Raw genomic sequence first — 21,268 nt, forward strand, 5'->3', positions numbered from 1 at the left:
ACATGGGACAACAACTAGACATGCAACACCAAGCCATAACATAAACCATACCAAACATAGAAACAGAGTAGAAAGGGAAGGTGACATCAGAGGGGATGTTGACATAGATGTCTCACTAGGTGGCCCTCAAGAACTGGACAGATGGAACACCCAGGACAGGAGCATAGCTCCAGCATCAAACAAAGGCTGGAGGACAACTAAGGCTACTTTCACACACATGTCGTAGTTTTTATTCCGGTCCGCCTCTCTGCATGTTTGCAGTGATGCTGCTGGAACTCTGGCCGGCCCCGATTATAGTCAATGGGGCAGGAGCGGTAGTCCAGGGGCACGCGTGCACTAGCGGCAGCACTGATCCGACAGGCTGTTCACCTGCTGGAGTTCCTTGCCGCTAATGTGAAACTAGCCTAACACTCCTGGCCCAAAGCAACATGATAAATGGCACTTAGTGACCACACCCAGCCCTGGAACTTGACACCACAAGTACCAGACAGGTAAGGAACCAGGATACAGGGAGCAATGCATAAACACGTTGCCCCAGGCAACCAGCAAACACGGCAAACGTGTCACAGCGAACAACACAGAGACCATGACACAGCCGCCGTGACTATGGGAATGTCCAATCTTGCCTAGTAAAAGCAAGATGAGACAACCCCTTTGTGCTGCAATATTTTATTTATTTATTTTTTTACTTTAGAGGTCGTTTTATCATCTTCGTCTTTGAACTTTAGACCAGAAAAGTACACACTGAATGGCGTTAGTTGTGGATTTCTGCTTTCGTATTGGTCTTTATATGCTGAAGTCAGCATGATTTTTAATTTTTACAAATGACACATAAAATAATTTGGGAAGAAGAGGTATCATTGTGTAACAGTGCACAGATGCCTCGTAGAGGAAGTGAAAATGCTGCATATATTGTTCCTAAGAGTGACTACCTTTGCAGCTGGATAGACTTTGTGACATACTGTAAATGTGTCTAGTGGAAGCGTTCCAGACTGGCGTTGGGCAGCTATGTTGCCTCCAGAAAAAGCCACATGACGCCAACAATTGCCAGTGGTTAGTCATTAGACCTTCACCAGTTGAAGATTGCTGGAATATTATATTGTGTATGCTGATACAACCGCCAATGAAATCTGTATGTGTAGGAAGGATTATTGCATGCTCCGCCCTTGGTTGCTGCAACACTATTGAAGTCACTTTGAACTTTAAAGCAATTTATTTTATTTTTTTAAAGAAAAAGCAAAATCTATCCTGGTGTTTTTGCACATTATTACTTTAAGGTCTCTTTTACACGAGCTTGACGGATTAGGTCTGGATGCGTTCAGTGAAACTCGCACCATTTTGAAAGCAAGTTCATTCAGTTTTGGCCTCATGCACACGACTGTTCCGAATTTTGAGGTCCACAAACTGCGGATCCGCAATAAACGGAAGCCGCCCGTGTTGCCTTTCGCAATTTACGGAACGGGCGCCGACAATATAAATGCCTATTCTTGTCCGCAAAGCGCAGACAAGTATAGGACATGTTATATATATATATATATATTTATTTTTTTTGCGGGGCCGCGGAACTGAGCTATGGATGCGGACAGCACACGGAGTGCTGTCCGCATCTTTTGCGGCCCCATTGAAGTGAATGGGTCCGCATCCGAGCCACGAAAATGGCGGCTCTGATGCGGACCCAAACAACGGTCGTGTGCATGAGGCCTTTGTCTGCGATTGCGTTCAGTTGTTCCGTTTTTTCACTTCTATGGGGCCAGCGCTGTGTGAAAAAAGCTGAATATAAACATGCTGCGTTTTTCACGCAACGCAGAATTGATGCATAAAAAAAAACTCATGCAGCGTGACATACCAGTTTTTTTTTTTTTTTTTTTTGCCTCATACTGATCTTTTCAACGTGGAAAACAAACGTCTGAACGGAAGTGTACCGTTTATAAAAATGCACACGCTGACTTTGTAAAATACTGCAAGTAAATGCGTTCTGATAATGTTGTTGCATCAACATCCGAGCCAATCCTGTTCCAGCAGCATCTAGACAATGGCTGTTAACGAGCTGCTTGTGCACGCAAGACAGTAGCCCTGATTGCTTGCAATTTGATGATTTGGGTGCATTGTTTTTTCTCCTTTTTTTTCCCCCCAGCTAGGTTCTTAGCATGTTTAATTGCTATGCAATCGGAAACACTGTAACTACTTCAAACCATAAAATGAAAGGCAATCATCTAAACAAAACAAGGGAAATGTGGTCACATGTAAGCATACTCAAATATTGGAATTATTTTCCTTTTTGCGTTTAATTATAGGTGGCTGGCTGAGCACTGAATTTCTGAATGTGACCCTGAAATATCAGCCGGGCTTTGTTGTTGTTAAGTACTGGCGTTGAGAGAACTTAGCTGCATTGTGTGTTGCAGTGATAATGCTGGCTACCAGAATAGCTGTTAATTAGCTACTTTTGTTTGATGTAGGAAAAAATGGAGCCGTTCTCTTCTCTTCACCGGTTTCCAGATTCAGTTGAAACTTGTATTGTCAAGTGATACTACTTACTCTATCCGATATTTATGGGGAAATGTGTGCTGGAAATGCTAATGTTTGAAAGCTTCTAGTCTTCAACACACTGCACTATTCCCTTAATTGAGAGAAGAACAATTTTTTGAAAATTTTAATGTGTGCTTATCTGCATTCCTGCTCTGCGCTTTAATGTTATATTGTGAAGGTAGTTAGCACACTGCCATGTGCACACTGTATTACGGTTGCAGACCCCTGTTGATGGATCATGCTCGGCACATGGCGGTATTAGGCCGTATTCCACATGTGCTTGAGCGCAATGCTCGAGTCTCCTCCCCGCACGTTTCCTGGCTGTTATGCAGCCAATAAATGTGCAGGTCAGTGCTGCCCTTACTGTAATGCCGTAGCCATGTTGGTTACTGGCATTACAGTGATTGGCAGGCTGGAACGTGTCATCGGGTGCTATATAGCACCCGATGACACGTGTTCGGCTCAGTCTTAGTCAGGGAGAGCTGCACTGAGGAAGGGACAGACAGTGTAGGTAGTGATATAGGAATAATTTTATTAGAAAAACTTTTCAGAGACCCAAAAGTCCTTTTTAGAACTATTGTGTGTGGCAGCAGCAATGTCTATTTTTAGCGCAAACTGCACTAAATGGCTAAAACTTCAGACCCAAAAAGCCTTTTTAAGGACTGTTGTGTGTGGCATCAATATCTATTTTTAGTGCATCCTGTGCTAAATGGCATGCAATAGTTCGGCCGCTGCGGACAGTGACATTAGCTGCACCACATCTCCAGTGTAAGGCTACTTTCACACTAGCGTTCGATCGGATCCGTTCTGAACGGATCCGATCATATTAATGCAGACGGAGGCTCTGTTCAGAACGGATCCGTCTGCATTATATTGGCATATAAAAGCTAAGTGTGAAAATAGCCTCAGACGGATCCGTCCAGACTTTCAATGTAAAGTCAATGGGGGACGGATCCGCTTGAAGATTGAGCCATATTGTGGCATCTTCAAACGGATCCGTCCCTATTGACTTACATTGTAAGTCTGGACGGATCCGCACGGCCAGGCAGACACCCGAACGCTGCAAGCAGCGTTCAGGTGTCCGTCTGCTGAGCGGAGGCTGAACGCCGCCAGACTGATGCAGTCTGAGCGGATCCGCATCCATTCAGACTGCATCAGGGCTGGACGGAAGCGTTCGGGTCCGCTCGTGAGCCCCTTCAAACGGAGCTCACGAGCGGACAGCCCAACGCTAGTGTGAAACTAGCCTAAAGTGTACGCATCCAAAAGATATGTGACATGCAGTGTACTTTTTCGGTAGGCGATGTCCGCTGCGGACATTGACATTACACTGCAGATGTAGCGCAGGTAAAGTGTGCGCAGAAAAAATTTGTGTGACATAGTGTACTTTTTTCGAGCGCAATGCTTGAGTCTCCTCCCCGCAATGCTCGAGTCTCCTCCCCTATTTAAATTTGTTTGCGCATACACTTCCAAATCCTACGCTGTGACAGACTTTCAAGCTTATATAGCATTTACCAAGAAGGTAAGCAGTAAGGGACAGGGCAGCGGCCTTGATGCTGATGGTGTACGCTGAGGCCGCGGCCCTGGGTGCGGTGAAACTGTGCCTGCTGCCAGAGCACAAGAAAAAAAAAATATAAACAATTCCTAGCTTCATGTCCCAGTTTGCAGGGCGGCGCAGGACACCACTATTGAAGTCAGACCAGTGTAAGCAGGTGGTCGGTTGGATTGCAGCAGATAATGATTCCAGTTGGTTAAGCACCACCCTGTCTTCCACAAAGTCCAGTCTTGATCCTGCTTCCTTCCACCATGGAGAGTCTGGGCAGACAAGTGATCCGACACTTGGATATTCCGAGGAGCTCTTTTCTGTGGCATTCCTTGATTTGTCCCTCTTGCAAAGCACACTTGAAGAGGGACAGATCTTGTGCCCTGATACCCAAACTCTTGATTATCCACAGTCACAAGAAGTTGACGGTGGGGAACGGCAATTGCTGTTTAATGAGGTGGATGATGAGACAGTTGCCAGTAAGTCATCACTACTGTCTCAAAAGGTTGATGAAGAGAATGAGACATAGTTGTCAATCAATGAGTTTTTAGTTAGGTCAACAAGTCAGGAGGATGAGCAGAGTGAGGAAGTGGATGAGGAGGTGGTGGACGATGAATTCACTGACCCAACCTGGGAAGGTAGTAAGCAGAGTGAGAACAGCAGTACAGAGGGGGAGCATTTGCTGCACCGCGACAGGCTGAAAGAGGCAGTGGGTGGCAAGAGGGAGAAGGCGGGCCACACCAAACAGGCCCGCAGTTGTTCCACGGCTAAGGGGTAGGTGTTCCGCAGTATGGCGCTTTTTTGAGGAAAGTGCGGCCGACAAAAGAATATTAGTTTGCAACCTGTGCCATACAAAAATGAGCTGGGGCGTGAACACTAGCAACCTCCCCACCACCAGCATATTCCGCCACATGACATCCAAGCACCGTAATAAGTGGGCCGACTGCCTGGGTCCACAATCTGTCTGCAGGTAACACCACTGCCTCCTTTTCCCCTGTGTTACGTGCTGGCCAATCCTCTTTCGAATGTGCAGGCCCGGGTGCCTCCCGCCCTGCAACTTGACCTTCACACCATCAGCGACCACTTCCCTGTCCCAGCGCAGCGTACAAATTTCCTTACCCCAGGCATTTGAACGCAAGTGCAAATACCCAGCCACCCACCCACAGGCCATAGCACTAAATGCGCAACTTTCCAAATTACTGGCCCTGGAAATGTTGCCATTTAGGCTTGTGGACACTTGAGACCTTCCGTAGCCTGATGTCGGCAGCCAACCCGCATTACGCACTCCCCAACGGCCACTATTTTTCAAGGTGTGCCATGCCTTCCTTACACCAGCATGTGTCCCGTAACATCACACGCGCCCTGACCAACGCAGTTACTGAGAAGGTCCACTTAACCACGGACACATGGAGTAGTGCATTTGGCCAGGGATGCTACATTTCCCTGACGGCACACTGGGTGAATGTTGTGGAGGCCGGGAACGAGTCGTACTCTTGGATGGTACAGGTGCTACCGACGCCAAGGATTGTGGGCCCTACGACTATCAGGGTTTCCGCCAGCACCTACGTTAGTGGCTCCAACCCCCACTTCTCCGCCTCCTCCTCCCTTTCCGCCTCTGAATTATCAGTGTGCAGCACCAGTCAGCCATCAGTCAGTAGATGGAAGCAGTGTAGCTATGCAGTGGGGAAGCGGCAACAGGCCGAGCTGAAGCTCATATGCTTAGGGGACAAACGGCACGCCGCCGAAGAGCTGTGGCAGGGGATAAGAGACCAGACTGAGGTGTGGCTCTCGCCACTCAACTTAAAACCAGGCATGGTTGTGTCTGATAATGGCCGTAACTTGGTAGCGTCTTTAGAGCTCGGCAAGCTCGCACACATCCCATGCCTAGCCCACGTCTTAAACTTAGTGTTTCAGCGGTTTTTCAAAACCTACCCCAATTTGCCTGAGCTACTGGTGAAGGTGTGCTGCGTGTGTGCACATATCCGCGAGTCATCGACCGCTTCCAGCTCTCCGGCTGTTGTGCAATGTTGGCACGCGCTGGAACTCCACGTTCCACATGCTAGCCAGACTTTGTGAGCAGCAGAGAGCAATAGTGGAATACTAGCTGCAACATGTGAATAGCGGAAGCTGACGACCAAGTGAGGAGTGGGCATGGATGTATGACCTCAGAGATTTTAAGAAACTTTGAGGAATCAATACAGATGGTGAGCGGCGATAACACTGTTATCGGTGTAACCAACCCACTTCTGTGCCTACTCACGCTCGCTGCTCATAATTAAGGGCAATGCTTTGCATGTGGAAGAGGTAGAAATCAGGGAAGACATTACACAGGGTGATGGCCAGACCACCCTTAGTACGTATTCTTGGCGTGAACTGGACGATGAAGAGGAGGAGTAGGAGACAGTTGCCTCCGCTACAGAGGGTAGTACCCATGGAAGTATAATTCCATCTGTTCTGCGTAGGTGGGCAGAAGAGGAGGAAGAGGATGAGGAGATTGAGTCATCTTCCTGATGACAGCAAAGTCTTGCCTGTTGGTACTCTGTTAGGCTGCCTTTCCAGCAACCTGTGCGTTATACGCATTTTAGACAACACGGATTACTGGTTGTTCACCCTTCTTGACTCCTGCTACAAAGAACTTCTCATCTCTCATTCCTCTGGAGAGGACGAGCAAAACAGTGCAATATCAGAAGGTCCTTGTTGAAAAATTGCTCCAAAAATTTCCATCTGACAACGCTGGCAGCAGTGTCTCTGTAGTTCCTTGGGCAACCGAGCAGGGGAGACGAGGGGAACACACAACACTTCCAACAGAGGCAGGGCAACACTCTCCAGAGCCTGGGACAGTTTCATGACACCCTGCCAGCACCCTCACCCTGATGCACGGGCTACTGTCACAAGGAGGGGAACATTTTGGAAGTTGGTGAAGGAGTACATTGCAGACCGTGTCAGCATGCTCAATGATCCCTCAGTGCCTTACAACTACTGGGTGTCCAAGTTAAACACGTGGCATGAACTGGCGCTCTACACCTTGGAGGTGCTGGCCTGCCCTGCCGTCAGCATTTTGTCTGAGTGGGTATTTAGTGCTGCTGGTGGCATTATAACAGATGAGCATAACTGCCTGTCAACTGAAAATGCTGACACATTTATGTATTATAAAAATGAACAAGGCCTGGATTGACCATGACTTCTCGACTCCACCAGAGGAAAGCTGATGAACTTAAAGGCACTTTAAATGTGTTGTTTATAATGTACTGAATACACTGTATTCCCATGTACCCCTTCCACCACAAACAAGGGTATATGGTTGAATCTTCCTTTTCTCATCCTCCTGCTCCTCCATCATATCAACATGCTTATTTGTCGCATATAATGTTGTACAGTGTCGGCTCACCTGCATGCCCTCGCATATAATGTTTTACAGGGTCAGCTCACCTGCAGGCTTTTGCATATAATGTTTTACAGGGTCAGCTCCCCTGCAGGCCCTCGCATATAATTTTTAGAGGTTCAGCTCACCAACAGGCCATCAATCATAATTTTTCAATGGTGTGTATGATGCCCTTCTTTATGTGTAATAAAGGATGTATTGGAGTGCCGGTTCCATGTAGTTTTTGGCAGCCCTTTTACTTAGTGCATAGGCTTTGAGTGTAGCAGTCCCACTTCCTGAACTGTACCACAATGTGAATGAGGCCCTCCTTTATGTGATATACAGGTTGTATCGGATTGCCTCTTCCTTGTAATTTTTGGCACCACTTGCACTTTATATACAAGTAAATATACAGGAAAGAATGGTTCCTAACAGTTTTTCCTCTAAAATCAATTTTATCTTCGGTTTTGTGCGTATTTTTTGTCAGTCTTTAAAAGTGGTGTAATACTCGGACAACATCGTTCCCAGCAGTACTAGGAGTACAAGATGCATCCAGACATCCTCCCCATGCTGTTCCCGCACCATTTCAGTGGTGTTTCCATCAATTTCTGTCCTTTTCATGTGGACCAGACACTTCAGGGCAGGGGGTGCCTGGTTTAATGATCAGGTTCTCCCATTGACTTCCATTGTGCTCGGTAGAGCACCTGAGCATCCCCGGGTTCTCAGCCCGAACACTTTGGGGCAAAAATAGTATTGATCGAGCACCATTCACATAAATCGGTCCGCAACCTGGGATATGTGGTGCAGTGCAGAATGAAGACACAGATCGGAAGCCCATGGAAGCACTACTTAGGCTACTTTCACACTAGCGTTCAGAGCGGATCCGTTCTGAACGGATCCGCTCATATAATGCAGACGGTGGCTCCGTTCAGAACGGATCCGTCTGCATTATATTGTCAAAAAATGTCTAAGTGTGAAATTAGCCTGAACGGATCCGTCCAGACTTTTACATTGAAAGTCAATGGGGGACGGATCAGTTTGAAGATTGAGCCATATTGTGTCATCTTCAAACGGATCCGTCCCCATTGACTTACATTGTAAGTCTGGACGGATCCGCTTGCCTCCGCACGGCCAGGCGGACACCCGAACGCTGCAAGCAGCGTTCAGGTGTCCGCCTGCTGAACGCCGCCAGACTGATGCATTCTGAGCGGATCCGCGTCCACTCAGAATGCATTAGGGCTGGACGGAAGCGTTCGGGTCCGCTTGTGAGCCCCTTCAAACGGAGCTCACAAGCGGACAGCCGAACGCTAGTGTGAAAGTAGCCTTAGTGCTTCCATGGGTTTTCAGTCCATGCCTCTGCACCCCAAAAAAGTAGTGCATGCACTACTTTTTTTTTTGCACTGTGGACCGTCAGGTGCGGATTGCAAACCCCATTCAAGTGAATGAATCTGCGTCCGTAGACTGTGGCCACCTGGCAATGCTGGCACACAGTCGTGTGCATGAGGCCATGGGTGGGAATACTGGTTAACGTTAATCACTCTTCCAGCCAGGACTTTCCTCTGTCCACTCTGTAAGAATTGTAAAGAGTTTTTTGCCAAGAATATCGCCCCTTTGGAGTCATACTTTATAGATGAATTCAAAGCATGGAGGATTCTTCCTTTGTCAAAAGCATGACCTATTATTCTAATAAAAATGATTCCAGGACTTTATCTGCTGGGAACATGCTTGTGTGCCTATTCTTTGATCAGTTACACTCTTTGATGACTAGCTTTACTTGGGGCTCCTGTCTACATAAACTTTCTTTGGCTACCCTACAGCAACCCAAGGACTAGTGGGGAAGCTCTTTACAAGACTTCTGTCTGTGTACTTTATAGCAGGTCAACTCCAACTATGAATTCTTGCCAAGACCATATTTGCATATCGCTTCTCTTTGACTGTTATTGATGGGAATTTCTGGGATTCCTATCTTCCTAGAACCAAAGGCATTATCAATGCTTGCCTTCTAAGGCTCCTCTGTGGGATAATTTGGTTTCCTCATATGCTAACTTTAGAGGGTAATGATTTCTGGAAAGGTCATGGGATGCGGTTACTTGGGGATATACAGTATCTCACAAAAGTGAGTACACCCCTAACATTTTTTTGTAAATAATTTCTTATGCCTTTTTAATGAAACACTAAAGATACGACACTTAGATACAATGTAAAGTAGTCAGTGTAAAGCTTGTTTAACAGTGTAAGGCTGCTTTCACACTAGCGTTCGCTGGTCCGCTCGTGAGCTCCGTTTGAAGGAGCTCACGAGCGGACCCGAACGCAGCCGTCCAGCCCTGATGCAGTCTGAATGGAGGCGGATCCGCTCAGACTGCATCAGTCTGGCGGCGTTCAGCCTCCGCTCCGCTCGCCTCCGCACGGACAGGCGGACAGCTGAACGCTGCTTGCCGCGTTCGGGTGTCCGCCTGGCCGTTCGGAGGCGTGCGGATCTGTGCGGATCCGTCCAGACTTTCAATGTAAGTCAATGGGGACGGATCCGTTTGAAGATGCCACAATGTGGCTCAATCTTCAAGCGGATCCGTCCCCCATTGACTTTACATTGAAAGTCTGGACGGATCCGTACTAGGCTATTTTCACACTTAGCTGTTCTATGCTAAAAATAATGCAGACGGATCCGTTCTGAACGGAGCCTCCGTCTGCATTATTATGAGCGGATCCGTTCAGAACGGATCCGCCCGAACGCTAGTGTGAAAGTAGCCTAAATTTGGTGGGCCCTCAAAATAACTCAACATACAGCCATTAATGTCTAAACTCCTGGCAATGAAAGTGAGGTTATACAAGCTGTGCACGGACTGCTTTCCATTGTATCAGTCTCATATCTTCAGTGTTACATGAAAAGATGTAACAAAATATTTACAAAAATGTGTGTACTCCCTTTTGTGAGATACTTACTGTAAATGGAGATAGAGTGGTTATTTACAATTACAGGAGTTATGTTATGTATACCACGTGAGCGTATTTATAGATTCTTGCAATTATGCTCTGCCCTCCATACACAACTATTGGAGAATCGGAAAGCGATCTCTGTGTATCCCTTAATAGGAGTCGTTATTGCCTAGGGACAGAGAGGTATTACTTTCATGTTGTTCACTTGATTGACTCCAGATCGGCTTTTGCAGCACTGTGTGCAGCCGCTAAGTGGAAGAAACATATTCCTTCTCCAACTAGCAAGGACTGTATAACCGCAATGGAATCTCCGCTGTCAGTGTCCCCGTCTGTCGATAATAAACTGATACAATGGTTTATCCTTTACCATTGTTATTTATCCCCAGTCAGACTTCATAGAATGGGTTGCCTCTAACATTCTAATTGTCATAGATGTGATGCCTTGCAAGCAGGTTTTGGGCATTTAATATGGTAATGTGATTATGTGAGTTCCTTTTGGAGAGAGGTTATAGAGGCCCTTTTTTGTGTCTCTTAGGTTTTCTACCTGTAGAACAATGGCCACACCACAATACAAATTTTTCAGTCAATGGAAAACCTTAGTAAATCAGACTGTTATGTATGAAAATGTTGTATTTAAACAAGAGGCTGCCCACAAAAGTTTTGGAAAGTTTGAGGTACGTGGTGCCGCATCCTTCCTTATGCCTTGAATATTCCAGTGCTTGGCTAGCAGCCATGATGCCTTTGTACTTGCTGTTTAAGAAATGTGATGCTGCTCTAGCCTTTGAGCACTCCTTAAATGTATTTGTCACTTTTTTATTTCCACTTTACTTGACAATATATTGTCTATTTTATCATGTACATGCCATACTGTTCTATACATGTTTAATAATACGAGTTAAAAAAAAATATGAATCTTCCGTTACGGGACCATACTGCAGGTACTTGATTAAAAAAATATATATATTTTTACCAGAAAACCCCTGTAAAGTGGTTATCCCACCAAAATTAAATGTGCAATGAATAAGACATTTCAAATGAAGTATTATTGCAATGTACAAACATAGTGCCCACTGCTGTTTATCCTTGTAACCCTCCTCCTGCGTTCAGTAGTGGACAAACATGCTCAGGAGCTTCCCTGCTTCCTTCTCCTTAGTGCTGGCGTAAGGAGTCAAGCAAGGCTCCTTTTATTCATTTCTACTTCTAAATTTATAGAAATATTTAGTATGGAGGTAGACAGAAGGAAAATGTGGGGAATTACCTACCATATGCATCTCTGGGGCTCTGTGAGGTACTATATATGTATATGTGTGTGTGTGTGTATATATATATATATATATATATATATATGTATATATATGTGCAGGGGAGGAAGTAGTTAACAAGAACTAGTTTTAATGCATCATAGGAGACACCGGTGCTTCATAATTTGCTGCCCACCAACAGAAATGAAATAAAGTCTTCCTCATTAGTAGAAGGGTTTTACATTTGTGAGTAACCCCTTTAAAGAACATCTTCCATAGAATATACATCATATAAAAGCTAGTATTATGTGTAATGTGAGACAAGTGTGGCCATTTGAGTCCCAGCCTTGGTGGTGGTTTATCTTTAGTGTACTTTTAGTCAGCATAGGCAGAGAAGTGAGACAAGATAGAAATAGCATTGTTTTAAAGCCTTAGTATTTTTATGGGTCTGTAAATCATGTAGCAGGAAGCAAAGAGAATAATTGCAAAAGTGAAGTGAAACTTGCTTGCTCTATTCTTTTATATATTTATCACAGATGAGTGACGAGGGAGGAGTTGCTGTCACATGCAGTGTGTTAGGGTCCCTACAGACGTGGCAGATTTTGTTGCAGCAATTTTCTGTGATTGGAAGTTAGTTCCATTCACTTAGGGCTTGCAGAAATCCATGCGCTTGCCGTTAAAACAACCCCATTCACATGAATGAACTGCTTTTTCAGCTGCAGCAAAATATGCCATGTGTAAAGTAACCCTTATGTATTTGACAAGATTTGTAGGATAAAACAAGATTTTCAGAAAAACTAATCTCTTATCATCTTTCCAGATTAAGACAGAAGGAAGGTTTTGGCAAATTCTTGATAATAAAGTGGTTGTGTCACTTCAGCAAATGGCATTTATTATTATTTTTTGGCTTGATACATTTTTCCATCACATTATACACTGCTTGTTTCCATGGTTATGACCACCCTGCAGCTGTGGTCGTGCTTGCACACACTAGGAAATGCCTATGCACATTCCCGTGGTCTTGGCCACCAGAGAGACCAATGTTTCTTCCTATAGTGTGCAAGCACAGCCACCACTGATGGATTGCAGGGTGGTCGTAACCTTGGAAACTAGCAGTGTATAATGTGATGGAAAAATGAATCCAGACAGTAAAGCAAGCAATATGGACAATCACAATACATTAGTAAGTGGCTTGTATTAACTTTCTCTAAATGTCATTTGCTGAAGTGACACAAATACTTTAAAACAAGATGATCAATCACCATTCGTATTTTTTTTATTACCCATATATTTTATTATTCTATTACGACATTTATAATTTTGTTCCCACAATAATTCATATTGGATACCATGGAAATGGTGACATGGGAACTGGAAGATTAATGCAAAAGTTGTGCTCTTTTCCTATACAGGCAATGATATGCCTGCATAAAATGTAATCTTGGAAAAGTTTCAGATTTGCGAACACATGTAAGTGGAGAATCCTGACAACAGTAGCTTTCCATTAGAACTGATGTCTATATTACGGGTCTGTGCCTCTGCACCGCAAAATATATGACATGTCCTATCTTTTGCCATAAATATTCTGCAGGTCGCGGACCAATTTATGTTAATGGGTCCGTATCCGCAGCACGTGGATTGTGGACTGCTATAGCACGGAGCCCTTACGTTTGTGTGCATGAGCCCTAAATGAGGGTGTTATACTGTGGCAGTTAGTTGGCTACATTGACCCTCTATAAAGAAGTCAGTGCCTCTTTCATCGGAATGAATGCACGCTGAAGATCACTAGCTGTTAGTTCACCATTATGTGCAGTAATTAATTTTCTCTTATTGTGGCTACATCGTGATATCATGTGGCGGCAATTCACTTGCAGCAATTCAGAGCTCAGAATTGCTATATTTCAGCGGGTAGCCTTTTCACACATTTCTTTATCTTTCAGAAGCCCCTTCTCTCTACTATCATGTAGGTTAAGTACATCTCCGAGGGATCTTCATGTAGCATTTTAACAAAGCTGAAGCACACTTCATAATTGATGTAGTCTCATGAGGAGATACACCCTGCAGTATCATAATGGCTTATGTGCTTCCCAGCTGTAATAAATTTGGTCAGTAATATTTTGTTCCAATGTAAACTAAAATAAAACCCTGTTTGTTTCATGCCGTAAGTAATTGTCTTAGTAGTTGGGATCAGAGAATATACAAAGCTCTTGTTCTACCAGTCTGCATGGTCCACGAGTGGATAGATATTGTATGTGGATACATGTAGTGTGCCCTAATACAAATCACATTATAATCACCACCATGTGCAGCACGAAGAGCAGCTAGATGGGCTGGGAGTGACTCAATAAGGTCCTGGGAGGTTGTCACAGGTATCCGGAACCATGCAGACTTCAGTGCATCCCACAGCTACCAGAGGGTGTGTGGGGAAAGATCCATAGAGCGAACACGAGGATTGAGCTAGTCCTACAGATGATCAGTTGGGTTCAAGTCTGGGGAATAAGGGGGCCAAGGTGTTACTTGGAAAGCTTGGTCATGCTCTTCCAACTGGTGTTGGGCATTTATAGCCTTGTGACATTTCATATTGTCATGCTATAAAATCCTATCCACCCCATTGGCATGTATGGATGTATGTGTACACTGGGCAATGTGCACCATTGTAGCTGACTTTCATCTCTTACATCAACGGCATGTAACGCTTTGCAGTTTCCATGGTGTCATTTGTCCATTCGCGATACACTTTCACCACAGCAGCATTCGAACAGTACACAAACAGCGCAATTTTAGAAATACTGCCACTTTTGGCCCTAAAGCCAATAATCAACCTTTTTAAAAAAAAAACTCTAATAAATCACCCCTTTTACCGATGATACCAACAAGGGATGTGTGCGCAGACAGCCTATTGCACACTTATATATGTCATGTGCAGGTGAGTATTTATTTGAAAAATGCCAAGTAGTAATATTACCTATTGCATCTATAAGATAGACCTCCCACCTAAGGTCTCATGTTAGTACAAGTGATGTAATGTCAAAGAATTTCTTGATCCCTGAGAGCCTTGCGGAATGCATCTTTTGGCATGTGTGGTCCGTGGTCTCATCCTGCTAATCATGGGGGTAGACAAAAGGGAGCCATATGATGGCGATCTACTGCTTCTCCTTAGAGGATCATTAAAGGCATGGCACTCATTTCTCAGCAGTGTAGTGTGATCTAGAGGTTTGTGTATTAGTAAAGAGTTATGTTATAAAGCCTTTCTACTCTAAGCAGTGATTTTCATATCATTGCAGCCATCATCCTGGGTGAATATGAACAGTTAACGTGGATGAAGAAGTACTGCTCAGATCCAGACAATAAATTTCCCTTTGTTTTATAATTCTTCTCCAGCGTTTAGAAGGAACTTCTTTTTTTCAGTGGTGTGCCGTTTTTGATTTTAGTCTTGTATCCCTGAGTGATGACTACAGTTTTGACAGATGCAGATGAATCCTCGGGTCAGGGTTATACACTATAAAGATTAAAATAAAATGGATAACATTTAAAGAAAGCATCAATCTTGCTCTGTAGCTCTCACTGTAGCTTATGGTGAATACTAATGAAAGATGGCACAGGTTGAACTATTTACTTCTTCACATTCTTGTTTGCTGCTTCTGTTCTAACACCAGTTGTCTTCTATTTATCTATCCGCATTGGGACCAGCACACACAATTGGTGGGAGAGGAGCGATAAAGTGTGGAAACGGTTTATATGGGTTGTTCAGGAAAGCAGCCAAACAACTCTTGTTTTCACTCCCTGGAATGGGAATATTGCATAAAGTAAAATCAACTTCATCCAGTGGTGCCGAATTATTAGATCATCTGGATTATTAGCTGTTCATAGACGAGCATTTAAAACTCACAAGGGCAGAGAAACTGCAGGATTATATCCCCAAATAATGTCTTTGTCATGTTATAAATGTTCTACTACTTCTGAAGAACGGGACCCCATTGCACACTGCCGTGAATGGATCGCAGGTAGCACATATGCTGATCCTTCCATTCACCGCTATTGGCTATTTTTGGAAGTCTGACAGCAGTGAAGGGAGAGAGCCAAGCACTCACTGCTTTATGTGACTGGGTTCCATAAGTATCCAGATAGGAACACGACTTTTACATTCTACATTAGAATACATTTTCTATGGGATAATAGCTGGATTACTCAAATTTGTGTATATCAGATACCTGATTAAAACAATCAGAGTACTTCCATATCCATACATCGCTGCTACTAATTATCTTTCATCCTTTCGCTCTTGACCAGTTGGTTCGGCAGTTGGCTATTTTGGGCCTTAACAGTCATGCTAGACGGATAGGTAGAGCAACTGGAAATGGCCAGGGTTCTTCTAATAGATTCCAGCCATGTTTTAAAATGCTGTATCATTATTCTGAATATTTCTTTGATGTCCATTTCTAGGCTTAAATAATGCCTCTAACAGTGGTTGACTCAGAAGCTGACCAGGAGACCAGCTGATGGGTCCAGCTGCTCTTACCCATTTCTGTTATCACTGGGTGAAGACACAACTGTACAAATATAACAGAGGGAGGTCATGGCCATATGCTTTTATAGATGGGAAGGCCACATTCCCTTGATCCATTTATGATTATAAATTATATTTCATTAAGTTACCTGTCCATCGGCTTCATGGAGCTTTGATTCATTCCCTAATGTTTTGCTCGATCAGGGACTTCACAGTAGCCATGTCACACCGTAATGTATTTGCAAACTTTTCCAGCTTTTCTTCCCTGGGCATTCTTTGCTACACAGATTCCTCGGTGTGAACTCTTGCTATTAGAGGCACAGTAGGAGCAAAAGTCTTTGCTAATTTCCCTGGCTATAAATGCACAATTGAAACTGTATCAGCGGGGGTTAGGACAATCTGTGTTCTGACACCAAGTGTTACACAAAATTGCTGCCGCTGTTCAATTACATAATTGGTGTGTCATTCCAAACCTATTTCCAGCGCAGACCAATGGTTTACACTTCCTGTTTCACTTATACCATGGAGTAACAGACCACAGGATCCTAATTTTTATGGAAGCTGAAGGCTATGATGGAGGGCATGTGCAAACATTCATGCACATAGAAATGTACATGTGTAGATAAAATGAGGCTGGATTAGCAAATCTGGCATTCAATAGACTACAGTAAGCAAATCAATTTACCTGACTCCAACATGTAAAGTCATTGGTTCACCAATAAAAAGCAAGAGCGCCAAACACTGAGGCTGAAGAGAGGAGAATCACGCTGGCGGCAGGATTGTTTGGGAGGAGTTTTGCTGGGAGGCTGATATGGTGTACATCGGGTAGGAATGAATCTTTATCTACATCATGATGAGCTCTGAATAGAGCACTTTTTCAGTTGTACATTTTCTTCTCCATGATGTATGGTCCCCTGTGTCGGACACATCACACTGGCAGACAATTAGCGAGCACTACTCCCTTCTTAATTTGCATTAATTAGGTTAATAATTCAGCAATATTCCCTTATGTGCAAGGAATTACCTGCAAGTGTTGATCGTATTTGCCTATGTCATTGAGTTATTCTGGGAATTTACCCGCAGTTCTTCTATGTGCGCTGAGCTTTTTGATTGAAACTTTCTAACTTAAAGGCTCAAATGGGTTATCTGTTCCTAGTTGTGTTTTTGAAGGAGCAATTTGAGAAGACTTCAAAGTTGTAACTTCTGACTATTCAGTCCTTCTTACGCACCATCAAACAATGTTTTAGTTGATATAAGTTTCCTCGCTACCACTGCAGCATTCATAATATTTGTCATTTTTGATCGACTCAGCTCTCAGGTTCTACAAATGTGCTTTACATTGACGTTCAAGGTTGTGCTACATGGCATTTGTACACATTGCATGACTTTATACCATGCCCAGAGAACCTTAGCTGCTTGCTTGCACATAGAACTCGGGCTGATGCCGGCAAAGGAAAGTGAATCATATTTAAAAGAAACCTTTCACCATAAAAATTTGAATTAATCTACAGGGAGCAGGTTATGGAGCAGGAAGAGCTGAGCAGATTTAGTTTTATGGGAAAAGTCTCTCCTCATTCTTGGCTTTTAAGTTAAGGAGGCGGTCCCATCAGTGATTGACAGCCATCTCTGTATGCACAATGATGGAAAGCTGTCAGTCACTAATAGGGCCAACTCCTTGACTTCACAACCCAGAATGAGCTGGAATTCAAATAAATAATTTACAGGTTATATCTTTTCCTACATGTATTGTATATCAATCTGCTCAGCTCCTCCTGCTCTATAACATGCGGCCTTCGCGTCGGACACCTTGTTCAGCATGAGATTCCTTTTAAGTGAGACAGTAATAGATTTGAACAGATTTTGGGGGAGTTGGTATCAGTAGCAATTGGTTGGACAACCATTTGGCTTAAAGTTAGTTTGGGGGGCATTTACCCAAGTCTAGGGAATGTAGCCCAAACTTAGGTGGTATAAATATTGTCATTTTTGATTTCATTATAATACTACATTGCACCTTATTTACATGACCGGATAGAGATTTGTTCAGTGCCATCCAGACTAATATATTGGACCTTACTGAACCTTAAACCAGTGATTTCATACAGGTGTTATTTTCATCCCGTTCTGTATGAGGATGACTGGAAAATTGTCCTATTTTCTATTGGGTACAGTATTATATACATATTCTTTCCCAGATGCAAAGCAATATTTCTGTAATGTGCAATGTATGGCACCCTCAACCAACAAAAACGCACCTCCCTAGTATGAGTCTAAATAAGCCCTCCTGGACAATGAGTCCTCACAACCAGTTAATTGAAAGCAGGACTTGTCTCTGACCTGTCTTTCGTCTTATCACACATTTGGATTGAACCTGGTTAATTGTAAGCAGTTCACCATTTTTGTACAGCTAAGGCTACTTTCACACTTGCGGCAGAGTGATGCGGCAAGCAGTTCCGTCGCCGGTACTGCCTGCCGGATCCGGCAATCTGCATGCAAACGGACAGCATTTGTAGATGGATCTGAACATACTGATGCGGACAGCACACCGTGTGCTTTGCGCATTTTTTACAAACCCATTGAAATGCATCCTATCCACAAAAAAACTAAACGTAACGGACACGGAAACAAACAACGTTTGTGTGCATGTAGATCAAAAAAGAAGGATGGGCACTCTAATATCAGGAACCAATGAGTTAAATTTAATATAATCACAATATTATTACATATATAAAATTAATATATAAATATGTAGGATTGTTCCAATCAGAGATGTATACGTGGACAATCTGTTAAATATCTTCAATAGGTATATAAAAACAGGCCTGTCACTATATAGTACACAGTGAAAATAGACTACACAATAAAATATTACAAGATAATAATTAAAATACTGATAGTAGCCGCTGGAAATACGTAATGAGCTAGTGCAGGTTGAATGGAAATGGAACCACTGGTGGTTACCCAGTCAGATCCACTCAATCTGCAGATAAGTAGAGACTCCTAAGGTAGTGGAGTATTTAATACTCCACTACCTTAGGAGTCTCTACTTATCTGCAGATTGAGTGGATCTGACTGGGTAACCACCAGTGGTTCCATTTCCATTCAACCTGCACTAGCTCATTACGTATTTCCAGCGGCTACTATCAGTATTTTAATTATTATCTTGTAATATTTTATTGTGTAGTCTATTTTCACTGTGTACTATATAGTGACAGGCCTGTTTTTATATACCTATTGAAGATATTTAACAGATTGTCCACGTATACATCTCTGATTGGAACAATCCTACATATTTATATGTTAATTTTATATATGTAATAATATTGTGATTATATTAAATTTAACTCATTGGTTCCGGATATTAGAGTGCCCATCCTTCTTTTTTGATCTACTACTTGGGTGCCTTGAGTGCGACATCAGATAGGTGCACCTGGCCATCCCAAACCAGGAGGTAGAGCCGTCCTTTACTTGATATATGTTTGTGTGCATGTAGCCTTAGACCAGTGATGGCTAACCTTGCCACTCCAGCTGTGGTGAAACTACAACTCCCAGCATGCTCCAATTATTTCTGCAGAGTTCTGAGAGCAGCCAAGCAAGGGGGGCATCTTGGGAGTTGTAGTTTTACCACAGCTGGAGTGCCAAGGTTAGCCGTCACTGCCTTAGACTGTTCTGTATATGTAACACTAGTTTGAGTGTATCTGCCCCATATTACGGCGATTCTACAAAGAAATGAAAAGGAGGAAATGCAGGACTAATACTGGAAATTTCACTTTGACAAGCTGAGTAAGCAAACCTGTCTCTTGGCAGCAAATAATTAAACTGTGACTGTGCACATTGTGATTCAGCTTCTGGACTGTATCGTTTAGTAAAGCTTACCTTTAACTTAAAATCTCTGCTGTTTCCTAAATAAATCCGATTGTGCAGCCTCTCGTCGAGGAACCATGCTAAAAGGAAATGCACCTAATGGCCTGCAATGGGGACTCTAGGGAAGAGCGGACATTTGTAATGAGCGTGATTCAAGCCATAGCGATCAATAGTGACCACACAGACCAATCACTTCACATCAAATAAGGCATGTCTTGTTTAGATGAAAGTTGTCTCGTCTTCTGTCTGCTGAGGGTGTAGATGAAGGCGGCTTTCTAGGGGAATCTGAGTAGTATGTCACATGCATAACAGTTTTTCTTTTCATAAAAATCAACAGGATGCTGTTTTATATGTTGGGTGCAGTCACTGAATACGATATTCAGTGTTTTGCTTTGTGAATGGTTTGTACATGGGGAAGACTAGGACTATACAGTGGTTCTTTACCACATGTTCTTAAAAATACAGCACTACTTTGACTATGGTCAGGGATGCAAGGTGATATTGACATGTGGCAGTATCACTTCTGGTTGTGCCAAGCATTTGACTTTCTAAAAATGGATGTGCATGCTTCCTTTACCTGATGGGACAACAGCTACTGAATGTCATTTTAACAAAGGGAGGTCTTTCAAGAGGGGTTGTAGTTAAATTCAGATGACAAGATATACATACCTAATATTTGGATACTGATGCTATTAAGACAAGTGCTACACACAACATGTAGTGTTTTTAAAATGTAATTTTTCATTCATTCATTCATTCAATTATTTATTTATTTATTTATTTTTTAAGTGACTGTAAACTTAATTTCTCGCCTGCTGCTTTACATTTGTTCCCAAGTTCTGACATAGTCTGAGTCACAGTTTTCCTAATACATTTCACTTTACTTCCAGGAGGAACAAAATAGAGGAAAGCCAAACTGGGAGCATCTGAATGAAGACCTGCATGTACTGATCACAGTAGAAGATGCCCAAAACCGAGCAGAAATTAAATTAAGAAGAGCAGTGGAAGAAGTGAAAAAGTTACTGGTTCCTGCAGTAAGTACCCTGTTGGCTTTCATACTTCCCAATATATTAAAACCTTCTGCATTGCTCTATCAGTTTGGTTATTGGCCAGTCTGCCCATGTACCAGTGTGGCCAGTGACAGGATTCTTAGATTTGAGTGCTGAAATTTCTTTCTCTGCGTCGCAGTTTAAAGGAAACTTTTTGGCCATCAAACAGACTGGTATGTAGTGGTAGAGCTGTTAACAGCAGTGCAGTCATGGCCAGTGATTCTGAAAGGCTTCGGCGCTGCCCCATGA

General features: G+C 43.3%; 1 protein-coding gene across 6 annotated transcripts in view; it reads left to right on the top strand.

The window, feature by feature from the left end:
- Positions 1-21,268, top strand: part of QKI (QKI, KH domain containing RNA binding) — a 156,982-nt gene that overhangs the window by 84,508 nt on the left and 51,206 nt on the right. For all 6 annotated transcript variants that reach the window (XR_006388636.1, XM_044289356.1, XM_044289357.1 and 3 more), the window contains exon 4: positions 20,861-21,004. Coding sequence is in view for 5 of the 6 variants with exons in the window: in XM_044289356.1 (XP_044145291.1) it covers positions 20,861-21,004 (144 nt within the window). In the remaining variant the exon portion in view is untranslated. The remainder of the gene's footprint in view (positions 1-20,860; positions 21,005-21,268) is intronic.

This window comes from Bufo gargarizans, chromosome 4, assembly GCF_014858855.1.
Source record: "Bufo gargarizans isolate SCDJY-AF-19 chromosome 4, ASM1485885v1, whole genome shotgun sequence".
NCBI lineage: Eukaryota > Metazoa > Chordata > Amphibia > Anura > Bufonidae > Bufo > Bufo gargarizans.